This window comes from Nannobrachium achirus (assembly GCF_963921795.1).
Source record: "Nannobrachium achirus genome assembly, chromosome: 7".
Taxonomy (NCBI): domain Eukaryota; kingdom Metazoa; phylum Chordata; class Actinopteri; order Myctophiformes; family Myctophidae; genus Nannobrachium; species Nannobrachium achirus.
In genome coordinates, this window is record NC_137816.1 from 9567157 (window position 1) to 9586954 (window position 19798).

Sequence of the window (19798 nt, forward strand, 5' to 3'; positions counted from 1 at the left end):
TCTGTGAGCACATCAACCGTACGGAGTGATGATCAACCTGCAGTGGCTCAGTCATCTACAAGCATGGCACAAACTTCTGGGAACCCAGATTAGCTCTACTCTAATCTCTCAAGAACAGATTCCAAGCAAAAAACGGCAGAGGGCGCTGTTCCCCCTTCTGTTTGACGATGAGTTCCCAGATTGGCTCGAACTCCGGGAAAGGATTCAGTTGTCCTTTTTGCAGCTCAAAGTGAACACGATGGCGGCGCCCACAGTTTGTTTGGTGTTTTGATCATAAATCGTAATCATGTCTTGACTGTTTTTGCGCAGATTTAGAGTAGACGGGGGTAATCTCAGAATGGAGGCTGCTGATGACGAACCGGAGCCTATAAGGCTGAAATCCATAAAGAACAACAGAACATTTACTGTCCCTCAAAAGGATAGGGTAAGGAAGATAACCAATTGTTTTATTTACTGTCGCCGTTAGCTGAGGAAATTCTGTTTCGCAAGGAACTGTCTGTCTGTTCCATCAGTACCGCTACAGTACCCAACCAACTTAAGTGTTCCTATAGTTTTAGAACCCATTTACAACCACTTAGGCAAGTGGTTCTCAAAGTAGGTTGACGAGGTTCCAGGGGATGCCCAGCAAAATAAGTTAATAAGCTGCATCAAAAATAGCTGCATGACATGACCCAAACGAGTCAAAAACATCACTGACCAACTTGAATGCACCTGGGTTAATATACTTTTCTTTTACTAAAATATGCTTTCTAAAGAAGAAAGTCTTGGGTAACGAAAAATATATACGTAATAACAAAGATGTAAGCTCATTGAATGCAGCAAAAGCAAAACATTAACAGTTCACAGTTCATCTAAACTTTTTAGATGCTTTTCCTTTTTTGTAGTTTTTTTTTTTTTTTGTTAAATGAGTATTTGTTCCTTTTTCATGGGTCTGACTTTACTGGCAGCAGGCATTGCTACCAGTTTATCTAGTATCTTAAAACATGTTGCCCATTTGCTGTATGTTGACAGACTTTTATCATGTGTTCCTTGCTTTTAAAAGGAGGTAATAGCTTTTTTCAGGTTTGGGCTTGGCCTTTTGGGGGTGGCATCCACCCATCCATCTTCAACCGCTTATCCGGAATCAGGTTGCGGGGGTAACAGTTCCAACTGAGACCTCCAGATTTCCTTATCCCGAGCAACTTCCTCCACTCCCTCAGGGAGTATACAGAGGCATTCCCAAGCCAGTTTGGAGATATAATCCCTCCATAGCCTTTTTCAGTTTTGGGCTTGGCCTTTTGGGGGGCAGTTTGTACGTTTTTTTGTGGGAAACTTTATTCTACATTTTGCTTTATAATTAATTTCCCGGCACACTTTCCCTCTCCCTTTTCAGTTTGGGAACTGCAGGAGTGTCAAAGAGTTTGAGAAACTGAACCGAATAGGTGAAGGAACCTTTGGCATTGTGTGTAAGTTATTGTTGGTCAAGTTAGCGTACATTTAATGTACACCATACAACATCAACATCACTGGACATGCCTGATTTGGAACTGTTCATTAGATAACACACATGTTCCTCCCTTTTCCCGCAGACCGAGCCCGGGACACCAAGTCAGATGAGATAGTAGCACTGAAGAAAGTCCGCATGGACAAAGAGAAAGATGGTAAGACCATTGCTGTAAACTTAGATTTCCTAGCAGAATAACCTCAAAGCCCAGAAAGGTGCAAACAATGGAGACGTGTGCGTGCGTGTGTGTGTGTGTGTGTGTGTGTGTGTGTGTGTGTGTGTGTGTGTGTGTGTGTGTGTGTGTGTGTGTGTGTGTGTGTGTGTGTGTGTGTGTGTGTGTGTGTGTGTGTTTCCCAAGTTTGTGCATCTACCATTGTTTGTGTTCAAGAATTTCTTGTTAAATGTAAACGCAGATAAAGATGTTAAATATGTGTGCCTATTTGTGTCTTTATGTGAGTGTGACATTCCTGTATGTGTATTATTGTTTATTGTCTATGTGATGTGTTTGGGATTTCCATTCTCTCGCAGGTATCCCTATCAGCAGTCTCCGGGAGATCACACTGCTCCTGAGGCTGAGACATCCCAATATAGTGGAGCTGAAGGAGGTAGTCATAGGAAGCCAGCTGGAGAGGTAACACACACACGCGCATACACACACACACACACACACACACGCACACACGCACATGCACACACACACACACACACATACTGTACACAAAGACATGTGCAGAAATACACATGATCACTGCACACTAGTGCATTTCAGAGAGAGAGAGACTCCAAAGTAAATCTGTGAGTCACATATGTGACTGAATGTGTATGAGAGAAAGAGAGAGAGAGATCCTGGAAAAACCACTCCCATCAGGATAGAAATGTTTCACGATAGAATATGAATAACCTTTTTTGATTTGCAGAGTGACCTTAAGTGCAACAGAGTGACCCCCTCACTATTGGGTTCAAGCATTCAAACCTGTACCGTTTTCTTGCTTAACGTCACACATGCACTTACCTGCCGGCTGCCTGTTTTGTATTTGTCTCTGTAATGAATCAGGATTTTATACCTGAAAGCTCATTGATGATGTTAGTGTTTTGTTGGGTAACAGTGAGAGTTCTTAGTGAGCTGTTTTTAGCTTACATCAAATCTAACATCAAATCTAACATCACAAATTCATGTTGAGATATAAAATAAAATAAAACATATTTTGTTTGTCTTGTTTAGCCTGTTTCTGGTAATGAATGAGCTACTGTGAACAAGACTTGGCCAGTTTACTGGAGAACATGCAGACTCCATTCTCTGAGGCTCAGGTAGGTCAGAGTGGAAAATGATGTCTAGATCTCTATAAATGACAAAAACTATTGTTTCCTGTCTTTCAAGAGGTATTCATATTTAAAGGGGACATCCAGACTAAAACATATCCCCCCTTAATTTGCCTTTTTGTCACAAATGTTCCTACCTGGTTTGGTGGATTTCTGTTATTGTTGCTCCTCATCCGAGTTTTGACGACCACCTCCTCACATCTAAAATGGGGCCGGATGGAACTCGTCCAAAAGCGCTTATTCTGGCCGCTCCAAAGTTATTTCTTCTTCATTAATCGTCTCTTTATAGTTCCCTGAGACCACACAAAGTGTTTTTAGTCCACCACATATTGACCCGGATGAGAAACGGGATGTGTTTACAGAGAGCTCAGGCGAGATTCTAGCATATGACGAGATTTTTGGTTACTACGCTTTTAGCTTAACTTCTTTACCGCAAAGAAGGCTTTTTTCTGGAGTTATTACAGCCATTATATACACAACAAGGCATTGTGGTATAAATAACTAAAACATGGCAGCAAAAGAATATAATTTAGTTAGTCTGTTGATCGCTAGAATCTAGTAGTATGACTGAGAAGATAACGTACGCTTCTAGTGCTGTAAGCTTCTAGAATAGCCTTAGTTACGTACCTACGTTACGTAGCTACGTAGTTATGTAGCTGCCCTTTAATAGCTGTTGTTTGAGAGTGTCCTTGGTCTTAAGAGCACATTTAGTTTGGGTCTTTGTGTTCAGTTCCACGGTTTTGCTTATTATGACTGTGAACTAATGCTCAATTTACTTTGATATTGCCAGGTGAAATGTATTGTCCTTCAGTTGCTGAGGGGCATAGAGTATCTCCACCATAACTTCATTCTACACAGGTATGGCTGTCACGAATCATGATTGTTGCATTTTACATAGCGATTAATTGTCCCTCAAATAATTACGATTAACGATTTAATTGTTTCGTTGAACATCATGAATAAAAATTACATTTCTGTTTGACTTTTAGGCTTCGTAAACAAAAGGTGCACAGGGCAGATATGATGAATAACATAATTAAATAACTTTATATAAAACGTGCGCTATTTCCACAAATGTTTTTATTCCACTCAAATAATTGCAATCAGGCGATATGTAGTAATTGACATGCCTATTACACAGCCACAGGTTGGTCTCTGACACTCACTGTTATTAGAATTATTGGATAAGTGGATCACAGGAAGGCAAATTATGACAAAATAGTGGGAAAACCAATGATGAATCGAGATTTATCTGTAGGCTAGGCGCCTGGTGGCCTAGTGGACCAGGCGCATACCATATAGGCATTGCCATTTCGGCATCAATGCCTGTCGGCGTCGCCGGTTTGATTCCCGATCCGGGCGACCTTTGCCGCATGTCACTCCTTGTCTCCCCCATTTTTCCTTGTCAGTCTACTGTCCTATCCAATAAAGGCAAAAAGCCCAAAAACAAATCTTTAGTTTACTGTATATTCTGCTTCTATATTTTCAACTGCCCCATCATTTTATTTTTTCTTAGTCAGTTCTTTATTTATTCATATCGGACAATCAAGAGAAAGTTTCCTAACAGCAGAAATAGGTGGACATGCAACACAGGTCGCCTAGTGGAATCAAACCAGGGATGTTGTGTGACTGTGATTATGTGGTCGACTATCCGGTGCCCCCATGAAGTTTTTAATGGTAAATGTTAAATGGTGCATTTATATAGCGCTTTTATCCAAACACGCTTTACAGAGATTGTGCATTACATTCACCCATTCACGCACACATTCATACACCGGTGGCAGAGGAAACCATGCAAGGCACCAACCTGCTCACCGGGAGCAATGTGGGGTTCAGAGTCTTGCCCAAGGACCCTTCGACATTAACTCAGGGGGAGCCCGGATTCGAACTGGGAACCCTTCGTGCTCTAATAACGGTTTCTCTATCCCTGAGCTATGCCGCACATGTATGTATGTATTGACTCTGCTGTATGTCTTGTTACCAGGGACCTGAAGGTGTCTAATCTGCTGATGACAGACAAGGGCTGTGTAAAGATAGGTGAGTCATCATTATAACATAATAACTACCACCATCTCTTAACCACTGGTCCTTGCAGGGGACAGTGGGTGTTGTTTTGCTTCCTTTGTTAAAGACTGTGTGTCATGCCCCAAAAATTAACATTATGATACAGTAGGTCACGTTGTCTCTGTAAACATTCTGAAAACGGGGCGCGCCGTATCGCTGCTCTGGCACTGGCACTCCACGGTGTGGACTCTCGCCGTCGGAATGCTCAGGGGAGACGGGCCGACGGAGCGGACGGACAGAGTACAATATACAGTACAGTTGTACAGCTCTGTAACATCATCATTCATATTAGCTAATGACATACGGCCTTTAAATGTGGGCATGTAAAGCCCTTTGACACTGTAACAGTGATGAAGGGCAGTGCAAATAAACGTGACTTGACTAAAAGGTTTCTCACTTTTTTTCTCTTCACAGCTGATTTTGGCTTGGCCCGTATGAACGGCATACCCATGCAGCCTATGACCCCCAGAGTGGTCACACTATGGTAAGTGGTGTGTGCGTCTGTGTGTGCGTGTATGCATTATGGCATTCACGAATAGTGATTTTTAGTATTCCAATTATTCAACCTCAAAGTATTCGCATAGCCGAATATTCGACAGGACTGGCCAACCTGTCAAATATTAAGTAAGCAAGAGGCGAACGTTGTGAGGCGTTGTGAGCATGTAGATCTGCTATTTTCACAATATTTATCTGTGGAACCGAGTCACATTAAATGTAATACCTACAATTCCAAATGCTTGTCAGGGTGGGAGTCCCCAGTTCAAAATGTTTATTTTGGGGGTCACAGCCTAAAAAGGTTTGAGAACCCCTGGTATAGAGCATTAACAAATTCATCCACCAGGGGCATTGACAACTCATTCTTATGACTACCTATGAACAAGCTTTATAAACTATATATTTTTTTAAGAGAAAAAATAATAATATTCGACTTCGGTGAACAACATTGAATAGTGACTTTGATATCAAACATATCATTTTCCAAATGTCTGTCTGTCTGAGTGAGTGTCTGTCTGTCTGAGTGAGTGTCTGTCACAGCGTTTCTCCTCAGTGGCTGGAGCAATTGATCTGAAATCGCATCACCATTAGCATATGAACACACCTAACATAACTGTGAAGCCCGTTTGTCACTTTCACAAATCATATGCCGTATATTAGCATTTTTATGGTGTATCTATATCTATTCTGCATCTAGCTTGAGGCATATCTATTCTGCATCTAGCATGAGGCAACATGTTTAACCAGCTCTGTGTGCGTGCGTGCGTGCGTGCTAGGGTTTAATGCCGGGAACCGGGACTCCCGGCCTGAGCGCACCTAATTTCCCTCCCGGTTATTGGCTTCGGGAACCGTCATCCCGGAGATTGTCTTTTTCTTATATAAATTAGGCTACTAATTATTACTAGAAAGGCCTACTACAGTGCGTGGGCAATGGGCTGCTTGCCACATATCCTCGCCTCCTTTTTTAACAGGAAAAATATATATCAGAATGAATCAGAACGTCAATATGCCTACAATAATCCAACCAAAAATTAATCTCTCTCTGATTTGCACTGCCTCTTTGATGAGCGCAGCCGCTGCGCAGCGCGCAATCTCGAGAACGAGGGGGGGGGGCTTCTTTATTTGCTGTAACATGATGAATTGCCCAGTTTGGGACATAATAAATATACTTGACTATAATGGACATTTAGTTTGGCTGTTGATATGATATCACGGGAGGGCGGCGGTCAGATGCAGTGGAATTCTAAAAAGCCACGTCCCATACAATAGGCCTACCGCCTACTAAATAAACTTAATTGATTAAATCTAACGTGGCGTGGCACCGAAATTATACTGCGTTCCACTTCCAACAGTCCCTTTACCATTACAGAGAGACCACCTGTATAGCCTATTTATAACGTGATGTTTTCCAGCAGCAGAATGAGCAAAATTATGGAAAACAAGTCTGTTGTTATAATCCAACTGCTGTACTGTAAGTAATACATTTGTGGTCTACCTTGCTTTCTGCCGGTGAACTATGAAGAATGATCTTGCAAGCGTTATTATCCCCCCAAATATATCCGATTGTGTAAGTAATGCAATGCTTTATAATGAGCGATTGAGCAACATTGAAGCGTTGCATTGTGAAGAGCTGTGCGCGACAGCGCATCCAACGGCATCTCCCATTAGCTTGATTATATAGTTTGTCCTGCGAGTGTCATGCTGACAATAGCCGATCTGCAAGCTCACATAGCGTCTAATCTACGACGTGTTGTGAGCTTGCAGATGATCTATTTTCAGTGACACGTGGAAATTCAGTCGATAGGCTACGCAATGTCACCCCCTGGTTGGTTAAAGGGGTACTGTCACCTAAAGCCAAGGCCGTTCCATGGTTATTAAACATTATTAATTATTATTATTATTATTGACGGGAAATACCGGGGAGCCCGGGAGAAGCTCCGAAAAATCCCGGTTTTTAAAATGAGCTAAATTCGGGAAAATATTAAACACTAGTGTGTGTGGGCGGGGGGGTTGTCTCGCCCTGTTACAGATTTTGTCCAAAAATCATGCAGATCGGTACACAGTATCTCTGTAGCCATTAAACAAAACGGGTATTTCTTACATTGATGCTCCTACATATTATCATGCAAGCACCAGTTAAAGTTACTTTCCATCCCTCATATACTGTGTGCACAGTGCACATATCCCATAACCCACACACTGCACATCATTTCGGAGTTCTAATTAATCCATGCTCATCAGCTCTTCTCCCGCTGATTCTCTGATTGTCTCTGCGTCTCAGTCTGACTGTCGCTCATCATTTGAATGCCTGTTGTTTGACTGCCTGTCTTTCTCATTGTAGTAATGAATTTCTCTGTTTGTTGGCTGACTGGCTCACTTATCCAATTGAATGCCTTCCCCCTCATGATACTGACAGCCTGGTTGACTGTGTTATTTGCAGGGTTCCCACGGTCATGAAATTCCTGGAAATATTATGAAATTTCCATTCCATGCCACGATTTTCTAACCTTTTGACGTGGGCACGTGCGTGTCCATCGTGCATGATCTGCATGCACGCCACGGCCCGTTCGCAGCGTGCACGCTTTATTTTTGCTACACTGCCTGTCTGGGCATTGCACATAGGAGTACGCGACTTGTTAGTGCGCTGAATTATTGTTATATAGTCCTGGAAATTGGCTTAAATATTTTGGAAAAGTTTTGGAAATGTTTTGGAAATTCATTGGTGTGGGAACCCTGTATTTGCCTGCCCAACAATTGATCTTTACGTAACAATATTGATATTTGCAGTTCGAGATACACAGCGAGAACTGATCTTCAACTGAAAAACTTGACCACGGCCATTGTGAGTCTTACAGCAAAGTATAATTTAGGCTTTATCTGTCTCTTTCTCACCAGGTACAGAGCACCAGAGCTCCTCCTCGGGACCAAGACACAGACATCAGCACTGGATATGTGGTGAGGCTCCACGCTCTAACATCATTAAAAATCACACCCGTGTGAAGTGGAGCTGTGTGTGTGTGTGTGTGTGTGTGTGTGTGTGTGTAGATCATGTGTACCGATTTTTGTGACATTTGAAGAAAATATGTAGGAAAAGGAGCAAAAAGTGTGTTTTGGAGATAATTCAAGATGGCGGAAAATCTATCCTGGCGCAAATGGGCGTGGCCTATATGGGGAGATGCGTCTTGACCCAAGGAATCCAGGGAAAAAAGAATTTTCCGATCCACGGTTCAAGAGTTACGGGGCAAAACGTAAAGTGGGCCGTTATAGCGCCACCATGAGGCCGAGTGATGTAATTATTTTTCGATTCATTCTTAAAATCATTATGAATCTCCTCTCCGAGGTTTGAAACTGTAGCTCCTATGGTTTACGAGAGAAAAATACTTGAAAGTGATTTCTTGCATTGTCCCATTATAAGTCAATGGGGACAATTAAGCGTCGTTTTTTGCCGATTACGTCGGCATGGTAAGGCGGATCGGAACGAAAGGTAATAGAACACCATTCCCGGCCGAGCCGCACATTTTGATGTATATATTGCGCGAGTGGCGTAAATGGTGCGGCACTAGTTACGCGCCGAAGTCAGGCTACATACACACACACAGACACACACACAGACACACACACAGACACACACACAGACCCACACAGCCACGTATAGGGAGCCTGTGCTTCACACAGCTCCAAAAATCAGACATACTGTATACTGTCTATTATATACTATACTGTAAAATGTAACACAGGGAACCTATTTTTGACTAAAGAACAGGCATTTCAAATAAACATCTTTGACTCTGTGAAGGCCTAATCTTAGGGTGGTGGTGCTTTTCCTTTATTTATTTATTTCGTGTTTTGTTTAGTTTTTGTTTTAGAAAGGCACCAAGGATCTGTTAGCTCAGTGGTGCCCAAACTTTTTAGCTCGAGAAACTTTTTAGAAAGAGAGATTTGATGTTTGCCCGGGACCCGAGCTGGTGAAAATAGCAGATCTACAAGCTCTCAACGGGTCACTTCTCACCGCGTTGTGAGCTTGTAGATCGCTATTTTAACTACTTCTTAAACCTTGTAAAATGTATTTATGGAAATAGTTTGTTTTCTGATTTTTATTCATGAAATGCTTTTGTAACATTTTGGAATTGTTTTTAATTGATGTTTTAAACTTTTAAAAAATCTTTTGAAATAAGATAACAAACCCAAACGAAAAGGGGGGAAGGGATTTTACTCACGACCCACAAAAATTGGTTCCGCGACCCACATACACAGTTTGGGACAGTGTGTTAGCTGATGTTGTTTGTCTGCAGGGCTGTAGGCTGCATCCTGGCAGAGCTGCTGGCACACAAGCCCCTGCTGCCTGGTAGCTCTGAGATCCAGCAGGTGGACATGATCGTTCAGCTGCTGGGTACACCCAATGAGAGCATCTGGCCTGTAAGCATTCAACCCTCTGAATATGGATGATGTGTAATAATAATTAACCTAGTACCCCAAAGCTTTAGTATTTATGATGGTAGATGCATTTCATGCACCATATTACAATTTTCTTAATTCAGAAATAAATATAAGGTTCTGAGTCTGACCCAACACAACGAGGCAGCCCACCCCGTCCCCAATCCCAAAATAATAGAATATTGTGTAAAAGTGATTTTTCTTCTACAGATTCATTCATACATTGGGAGTCGTCCCCCCTCCTTCAGTGTTACCTAGCCTATAACTGGAGGATTGATTGTGGCCCTTGTGGGGTCATGTGAATGTGATCAGTGATCAGTGACATCATGAAGATGTAGGCCGAATACTCTACTTAGGGTATAAGGTTCCGGGCTAGACAAAGGTTTGTACATTTTGTCACTCTCTGGGAAAAAAAAGATATATTTTGTGCTACTAGTGATTTTGAAAAAGACATCATTCTGTGAAATTGTGTGAATGCTGCATTCAGAGATGACTTTCGGCCCCACCCTGAAGTTCAGCTTAAACCCAGATAGATAGCATGCAAATGTGTAAAGTAATAAAAATGCTAATGAAAAGGATTGATTGAGGACTGATAGTGTCCAGGCCTGTGAGGATGTACTCATAGGGAGTGGTGCTGTAGTCCAGGACTTTTTTCAAGTGGATGAAATTGCGTCTAAAACATAATGTCAAATGATGTGTAACAGATGACAAAATTGTGGAAAGTCATGTGGCTTCAAATGTGTGTGGGGCTATATCTGGCCTATAATAGAATAGTTAGTATTGATTTAAACGTAGGCTATTTGTTTCCATGCACGGAAAAATAATCGTCTGCACCAAAATGTCATAGACTCTTATAATAATCATTAATAAATCATGTCAAAGTTGTAGTCCGGCTATTTCCTAAAATTAAACACCATGTCCCACAATCCCTTGCGAACACCCCTGAAATGCGTCAGCAGCGCGGAGGGAAAATCTGCTTCCAAACCTAAACAAACAGCGGTAGCCTAGGTGGATAGTCACACATCTTCGCTCATTTATTGGTAAAATGCCTGTGATTTGAAATAAAAATAATCTAAATGACAATCGGTAAGAGGGCAAACGCCCGCAAGGAAGCATACGTGCTTTGAAAATGAATTGCGTCTGTGGTTGATGGATCTTAAATCGCTAAGTAGCGTAGCATAGTAATCGGCTATCATGCATGATGTGTCATTTCTGCTGCTCCAGCTTCGAATGTAGGCGTCGGATTTCGCTCAAATAGTAAAATCTCAATGAAAGTAAAACATGTGAACACCAAAATAAACTAGCAGAACGAGTTGGAACAGAATGTAAAAAAACAATTGTCATTTCTATACCTTGTTTTCACCATCTTCCCATAATGGCCACTGACTGTTTGCTGTGTTATAGATCATCATTTGACAATGGAGCAGCAAGCACCAAAGGAAGACAGTGGTCCAACTGTGACTCCCTCGACTGTGACTCCCTCGGCTGTGACTCCCTCAGGCTAAAAAAAAACCCAGATAAAGCTTATTATGAGCCCAAAAAGCGCCAGGAAGCATCAAAGGAGAAACCCCAAAGCCAGGGAGAAGCCAAACAGAAACCCAGACCTTGTTACACAGACAAGGCGCGGAAGAATGCTAAGAATAAGAAGAGCAAGGCTGGGGCTGGGGATAAAGCGGCGTCTGAAGGAGCAGGAGAACAGGGAGGGATGCAGAATGGTGATGCCAAACCTGCTGAGGACGCAGAGCGGTTACAGGATGAGACCAGACAGACCGCCTCGGCCGGTGAGGGAGAACAAGCGGAGGATAGCTCACGTCTGGAAGTGGAAGAGGAGGAGGGAGAGAGTTGGGACACGCTGTTCAACGATGATGGGGACTGTCTGGAGCCACATCTTCTTGAAGAGGTGAGTGCTCTACCTACGTTTACTAAAGCCTCTATCAGAGTCCAGGGTGAAGAGCTATTCACTCCACCGCGTTGTAGTTTCCTAGCTATCACCTAGGCTTTGTTATGTAGGCTATTTGTAGGTGATAGCTAGAAAACTACACCGCGGTGAAGTGAATAGCTCTTCACCCTTGACTCTGATAGAGGCTTAAGTGGTGCCAGGTGAAAGACTCCAGTGATCAATCTGACTTATGCATAGTGGAAGAGAAAACTGACCGTAAAACTAGTAGAAAACTAGTAGAAAACGATTTGTTTGGAGGTTTGCTGAACATTGTCTCTTTCTTCATCCTTACAAATTGTATACACATACACATGTCATGGCCCGTTATCCCACACCCCAGGGCGGCTGTGGCTCAGGAGGTAGAGCAGGTCATCAAACTAGTAAGACGCATCAGGGCGACATGCAACCTCGAGGTTGCGCCAATTCTTGGCCATCTGGCCAGTGATGTATGTTGGACCAGTTAACTATATATGGAGACCCCTGGTACCCATATATGGAGATCCATGTACTCTATATGGTACATCCCTTTTATGCCCATACATGGAGGTGGAAATCTTGCTCTTTCGAACGACCGTCATTTCAACAAAGGAGCGGTTGGCAACTCACCCCACAGAGGTTAGGTTTAAGGGTTAGAGTTGGGTGTCGAAAAGATGACACGTAGACCTACGTCACGTAGTAACAGCGAAACGTTCCCTACATGGAGATCCCTGTCTGAACCAGCCACACAGATAGGGCTCTCTTCCTCTATATATGGGCATTCCCATTTGAAGTCCTGTTAGATATGGGCTTAATATTGATGACATCAGGATCTCCATATATGTGCATAAAAAAGAATCTTTTAGATTGGTTCCCATGACATCACAACATACAATCCCTTTTATGCCCATACACGGAGATCCCTATCTGAACCAGCCACACAGATATGGGCTATGTCTTGGCCATCTAGTGGCCAGTGATGTATATCATATATGGGCATAAAAGGTATTCTGGGGAATACCCATATATGGACTTTTACACAGTGATGTGTCAGGGGAACGAAGTACAGCGTCAGGCGTGACCTACATACAGACAGAGATACGCGGACAAGATGTGCCGGTTTTCATAGTAAACTTGCAACCTACAGTCGCAATTAATGATCTGTGGGTGGGCGGTTCGAATACCGACTCCTCCTGTCCACATATCAATTGTTGAAGTGTTCTTGGGCAAGACACTGAACCCCACATTACCTCCAATGCGTAGGTCGGTGCTAGCTTGCCACCATTGGTGTGGGAATGTGGGAAGAGAGGACGCTGGGGTATACTGTTCGCTGCTTCACTTCCCAATGTATGAATGAATGAATGGACCCAAAGCTCTTTCTCAACTTGCTCATTCTCAACTTACTTAGAAAAGCATAATAGAAGTGCAATCCATTATTATTATTACCTGTCCTTTGTTGTCTCGTCATTCATTCAGATGGGTGTGATGGAGGGCAGGAAGAAAAAGTCAATCCAGGAGGCCAGGTTTGACTACTACAACATGGACAGAGATGAAGATGCAGACATCGACCTCAGAGAGGACGAGCTGTCTCACATCGTAGAGATCTGCGACTTCCCAGCTGAGTTCAAGACAGAGGATCTCATCAAGTCATTTCAGTCCTACCAGTAAGTACAAGATGATTTGGTTGTACTAATCGAAGCATTCATGTCTCACAAGGCTTCAAGTGTACGCAAGTGCAGAATTCCTACATAATTATGCCCTCTTTGTGTGTGTGTGTGTGTGTGTGTGTGTGTGTGTGTGTGTGTGTGTGTGTGTGTGTGTGTGTGTGTGTGTGTGTGTGTGTGTGTGTGTGTGTGTGTGTGTGTGTGTGTTGTGTGCAGAGAGGTTTTCACATCATGCACTGGGCCTCTTCTCCAGCCCCATAGCAGGTTGGTTTAAAAAGGACTGAACAGTTACTTTTCGAATGTAACGAAGTGTAATGTGTAATTAATTCTCTTCTATTATATAGTCTTGTAGACTTGTACATGATCTCGAAATGCACTCGTTATATTAAGAGGCACTTAATGATATGTATGATTAATTGTTCTTCTTTGTGTCAGCTCGTGAGGCCCTGAAGTCCAAACATCCGTTGATGAAGGTGCGGCCTCTCTCCAGATCGTCTGCCACTACCAAGGCCAAAGCTCGTAGCTGCTCAGGTTTGCATCACATATTGGTTTAAACATATTCAGAGATTCTCTCTAAGCATATTGTGAGCTAGCTCCAATTGATTAATTTCTATGCCAACTTTGGTAGGAAAGAGTATGTTTTTAAGTGTTAATTGACTTTATATTGAGTTAAGGCTTTTAAAAAACAAAGTATTATTAGTATACTATACTATCCTAATGGTTATTGGTCCTTCAATGCTGTGATATTCTGCTGACATCGAACCTAGACATTGTCATGTGATCATTTTGAGACCCTTTTGGTCCTGGAAGAATTGTATTCTAATACACTAAAACAAAACAAAGATCTATACATGGACATGGTCACAAGATCCAGATAATAATACCATCTGGATCGTGTTCATGTACCAGTATGTTAACTGTGTTTTAGAGTTTTTATTATCTGCTGTAACATAAATTGCCCAGTTTAGGACATGATAATAAACTTGACCTTGACACATTTCATCAAGGTACCTGGTTTTACTTATTCAAGTGCTCTGACATTTGACAGGATCAGGGATTCTAACTGTAATTGAATAAGAATTGTGTTTTTCCAAAAGTCATGGATACACAAGTCTACCTATTCGCCAAAAGTGAGGTGGTGATGACTACAATTTCTTAGATTTAGGCATCATAGCTTTGAGTGTAGGCACCGCCCACGGTTGAATAGTGAAAGTCAAGAGCAAGTGGTGGTACAGGGTTTTGTACATGATTGTTATCAGTGCTCCTGTGTCCAGAGCGGCTCTGCGCTTTTATTGATTTAAAAGGAGGGTGGATCATTGTTTTATGGTGAAATACTTAATTTCTTCAGGACAGCCTTTTGTGTATCGAATATGCAGTACTTTGCAGTGCAGAGTGTTAAGGAACACATAGCAGGAGGTTGAAATTTGTAGCTTGAAATCGCAGCTTAAACGAGGTGCCATGACATGCAACCGAAACAAAACATCAGTTGTTGCACTCTTCCCATATTGACTTATGTGTATTATGTTGCTTTAAATGTATTGGTTGTGACAGTAATGTATTAATCTGTTCCTGTGTCAAAGATTATGAACCTATAAATGATACAGTTTGGCCATACTGATGTACATTTGATTTTCAATGGGTGAATGGGGAAACTATACTATGGGGAAAAATCACAGTGGATGGGACCGTAAGGCCCATTTCTATTTCTATTGCATCACTATTGCATCCGTATTTAACAGCAAAAAACAATCGTATCTTTTAAACCAACCTCCAGACTACCTCTTGCCTGCTAAGGAGCGACCCCAAACAAGTGCAGCGTTGGCCCGCAGGCTGGTGATCGGAGCCCTGCGTGTGAAGAGCAACCAGACCAAGGAGGACCGTGAGTCTGAGAAAAAGAAGCTCCAGGAAGCCAGAGGTAAACATAGACATATCATGGTACATGTTAGAACATAGATATCAAAAGTTAGATACCTCATCCGCCGCTGCAGTTCATTGGCGCGACTGGTAAAAAGGGACTGGCGGAACTGTGCACGCTTGAAACAAATGTATGTTTATTTTATTTTTATTTTTTATTTGGTCAAATGTATCAAGCATATTTGCTTTCAGCTTCTTTGGGCGTATGTTCGGTGAAGAAGAGGAACTGCTTTGATTTTTTAAATGGAAATATAAGTGGGGCAGAAACAGCGGATCATCGCGCAGACCTCGCGGTGTTAAGCTGTTTTTGTGAAAGCCGATCTCTTTTTGTGTGTTGTTGAGTTGAGTCGTCCCGTTAATCCAGTGTCATGTCGCCACTGATGTTTATGATGATCATGCAATATGACTGCACACGCTATATGGCGATCAGCACCGTGGACAGCGACCGTTCTGCTATTCCATCCTCACCAATTCTCTCGTCTGAACCTGTTATGTTAAAAATACAGACGAGCGATGACATTTAATTGGGATTCACAGCTTCCCACCCTTACTATCATCTGTACGAAGAAAAAAATATATAATACAAAAAATAAGAAGCTTTTGTTGTAAAAAATGTTTCGTCAGTTTGTTTAATCCTGTTTTGCTGAATTGATATGTTGTGAGTTGTAGTGAAATGTTGTACCATCTCCTTCCCAGCTTGCTTCCATATCCTGGCTGCCAGAGAGAGAATGAGAGATAAGATAGTATGTCCAGTACTGGGTTCAGGTCCAACACGCAACAAGGCAGAGTGGAGTTCACACAGCTAGAGTAGTGATTGATCACAATGCTGAGTGCTTGTCCTCTATCATCCAATATCCCTAAAGGCAAGAGCATCTGCCGTTGTTTGCAAACATTAAAATTGAATGGGTACGGGGATGGATTCCGTAATACGACAGTGTCACTCGCCAAAAAAGAACTGCTACAATCTAACAACATGTCATGATGCAAACATATACATTTGTGTAAATGTATCTTTCCGGGGATAATGACCTTCAAATTAATTAGAATAATGCTTTCTGTGTGCTGTTTGTCCTCTAGTTCCACAACCTGCAGGAGCTGAGGCATAGTGCATCGCTGGCCAACAAAGTCTTCATTCAGAGGGACTACAGCGAAGGCACCACCTGCAAGTTCCAAACTAAGTTACCCTGGAACTGGAAAGCAGGGTGAGGGGGCGTATAGAGAAAACCTTCGTTTGTTTTCTTTGCAATGGCAAATGTGTGTGATGAGTAGGGCTGTCACAATTTTTACATAATCGTCTAATCGCGATTATTTGACATAATCGCGATTATTTCTCATAATCGTCATAATCGTTTCTATGTTGAAAAATGTTTATATATATTTTTTTAAGTCAAAACTAGTGGAAATAGCAGATCTACAAGCTCACAACGTGTCGCATCGCGACGCGTTGTGAGCTTGTAGATCGGCTATTTCCACTATCAATGTTCATTTTCAAGTATAAAGTTGGCAAATATGTCAGTAATTTCTTTGTATATTTAGGTTATGTGTCATATCTACCGTGTGCAACTTCAAAGCCTAAAAGCCAAACAGAAATGTAATTGTGACAAAATTACAATTAAATCGTTAATCGCAATTATTTGAGCAACAATCAATCGTCATGTAAAATGTCATATCGTGACAGCCCTAGTGATGAGTAGATGTGTGTGTATTTGTGTCTGTAGTGTAGCTCAGAAGTACGATTTTAACCGCTGCTGCTTGTGGCAGGGCCACTCGGTCAGCACTCAGCAGTATTAAAATATTTTAAGAAAAGTGAGGATGTGTGTTAAAGTGTGGATGCATTGAATTACCTACTTTCGTAATAATGATAGCGTCACTTGCAAAAATAAGTTATCAGCCAACAAAACTGTCATACTGCTGGGGCTTCTGCTCAGCTGCTCCACTGCTGTGGAATGCCCTCCCTGACCACCTGAGAGCACCACAGTCAGTCGATGCTTTTAAAAGGGGACAGTATTATTTTAGCTGTGTAATATACGTGATCCACCATGTGCTTTTAAACCATATCTGAGCTGTGTATAATTGTGCACTGTTCTTAATTTACTAATTTAAACTGCCTTTGACCATTTTAGTCCCTTTTAAATCTTCTTGTTTTGTTTTTGCTTTGTTTCTTTGCCTTTTTGAATGAAGCACTTTTGTTTCAAATATATATTTATTATATGATTTCAACCCAGGCCCTAACTTGCCAAGGCCCTGCTTGGCTTTACTATTTAACATATGTCTTATGCCCATATATGGAGATCCCTGTCCCAATGTCATCAATATTAAGGACATATCTGGGAATGCCCATATTTGGTAATGCCCATATATGGGCATGTTTTGACATAACCTTGTTGTCTTTCATGCAGGGGTCTCCATATATGGGTAACTGGTCCGATATACATCACTGGCCAGATGGCCAAGAATTGAGCCCTGAGGCGTCTTACTAGTTATTATGCAATGAAGTGAATAAGGGTTTACTACTCAAGCTTTATTATGAGTGCAAATTAACTACCTATCGGTATCTGTCGACGTTTGGATGCACACTTTACTCGCAGTAGCATAACATATTATACTGTATGCTCATGCTTGTCTCCAGATTGAGCGGACACTGTTTGAGGACACTGTGAAGACGTTGAATAACTACTACACCGAGGCGGAGGGATGCCTAGAGGGATGCCTGGCCTGTTCCACTGCCTACCTCATCTTCCTCTGCATGGAGACACGCTATGAGAAAGTAAGACTTGGAGAAGATGTCTCTTGCTGGCCCAGGATTACCTGGGTTGATAATCTTTTGCCATTTGTTCTTTCATTCTCTCATGTCAACTTGCCATTATGATCTGTCTGTGATTCAGGTACTTAAGAAGATTGCCAAGTATATTCAAGAACAAAATCTACGAGAAGATCTACGCTCCCAGAGGGCTGCTCATCACAGATCCCATTGAAAGGGGAATGAGGGTTGTATCCTTACGTGCGTGTGCGTGTGTGTGTGTGTGTGTGTGTGTGTGTGTGTGTGTGTGTGTGTGTGCCTTAATTATTTTATACTTTAGCTATTGAAAAATAGCAGATATACAAGCTCACAGGGCGGCTCTGCGAGCTTGTAGATCTGCTATTTTTGAAAAGTCGTGGAAATGTGAACATTTGTAACTAAGGTTTTGCTTCTGGGGGGGTCCCTCGAATAACATATTTTGAGATGGGTGTCCGTTTTGGGGGTCCTTCACATGAAAAAGTTTGAGCAGCACTGACACAATGACACAATTTCACGCTTAAAAAAAAAAGAAAATAGCAGATCTACAAGCTTGCAGTGAGCTGTATATCTGCTATTTTTCAATAGTTAAAGCACAAAATAATGCTTAATAATGCGTTACCAGTCTAAATGGGTTAAACCCCCTCCCCCTATGAAGAACATTCATGGGGTGCCCGCAGTGAATCCTTGTACCCAGGGCCCAGAATTTGGTGCGACACCCCTGGGGGGGTGTATGCATGTCAGCATGTATTACCATGTGTGATCATTGATCAACTTTCACAACTCTTATGTCGGCAGCCCTTAACTCCTCTTTCATTAGATTGAAATCTCTATTTACGAGGACCGAGGCTCCAGTGGTTCCAGCTCAGGCAGCAGCACAGCACAACATCCGGTAGCACTGGTCGATGACGAGGCACACACACAACCACTCAACCATACCACTAGGCCTGTTTTTCACTCACCACCATGGATGGTCCACCTGGAGAAGCTTAGACAACAGACACTAGAGCTCTTGGCTGAGTTCCCATAAAGGCTATAGCATGTAAAACGAAACACAAGGCCAGGCATGTTGCTCCTCATCTCTCACTGCTAAAGTTGTCCTGGTCTGACTCATGTGCAGGCTGCTAGGGAGGGAAAGAGACTTCACATGAGAACCCACCTAGAGTCAACCAACAGAAAGCTCATTATTGCAGCTCATTACCATCAACTGCTAGGGCAGGGGTCTTCAACAGGGGGTCCTCAGAGTTACTACAGGGTGTCCTCCAAATCTTTGTGTGTGATAGGAACTTTTTTTTCTCTACACTACCACTTACCCTAGTATCCCTATTATGTGTGGAACGAATATCCAAGCTACAAAATAGCAGATTTACAAGCTTGTAGATCTGCTATTCTTGGCAAAGAGGTTTGGTGTAGAGGGAAACAAGACAGTCAGACTTAAGTTTTGATGGTTCAAGTGGTTAAATGTCTAGAATTACACAGACCAACAACCTACACTGATGATAGTGCTGTCAAACAAGTCTACTCTGTCTAAGAAATCTATGAACATTTTTAATCTCCAACACAATTTTATACAGTATGTAATGGGGGTCCCTGCTTCATCTCTCTCTCAGTTAAGGGGTCCTTAGCCTGAAAACTTTGAAGACCCCTGCATGTGCTAGGGGATTAATGATGTGTAAAAAAGAAAAGGGAAACATTGGCCATACAGTCTTTCCAAAACTTGCTGGAATGTGGAA

At 42.2% G+C, this 19798-nt stretch overlaps 1 protein-coding gene across 1 annotated transcript; it reads left to right on the forward strand.

The window, feature by feature from the left end:
* Positions 1-249: 249 nt before the first annotated feature.
* LOC308288566 (cyclin-dependent kinase 10-like) lies at positions 250-19010 on the forward strand. Its single transcript, XM_080730038.1, is given in 21 exon segments — positions 250-424; positions 1373-1445; positions 1569-1640; positions 2012-2114; positions 2706-2718; positions 2723-2791; positions 3594-3661; positions 4788-4840; positions 5282-5351; positions 8258-8317; positions 9655-9778; positions 11021-11028; positions 11201-11696; positions 13188-13375; positions 13592-13639; positions 13811-13906; positions 15150-15290; positions 16367-16491; positions 17919-18056; positions 18175-18280; positions 18886-19010. Coding segments are annotated over 16 exon segments (1539 nt in total). The 5' UTR covers positions 250-337; the 3' UTR covers positions 13818-13906; positions 15150-15290; positions 16367-16491; positions 17919-18056; positions 18175-18280; positions 18886-19010.
* The last annotated feature ends 788 nt before the right edge of the window (positions 19011-19798 follow it).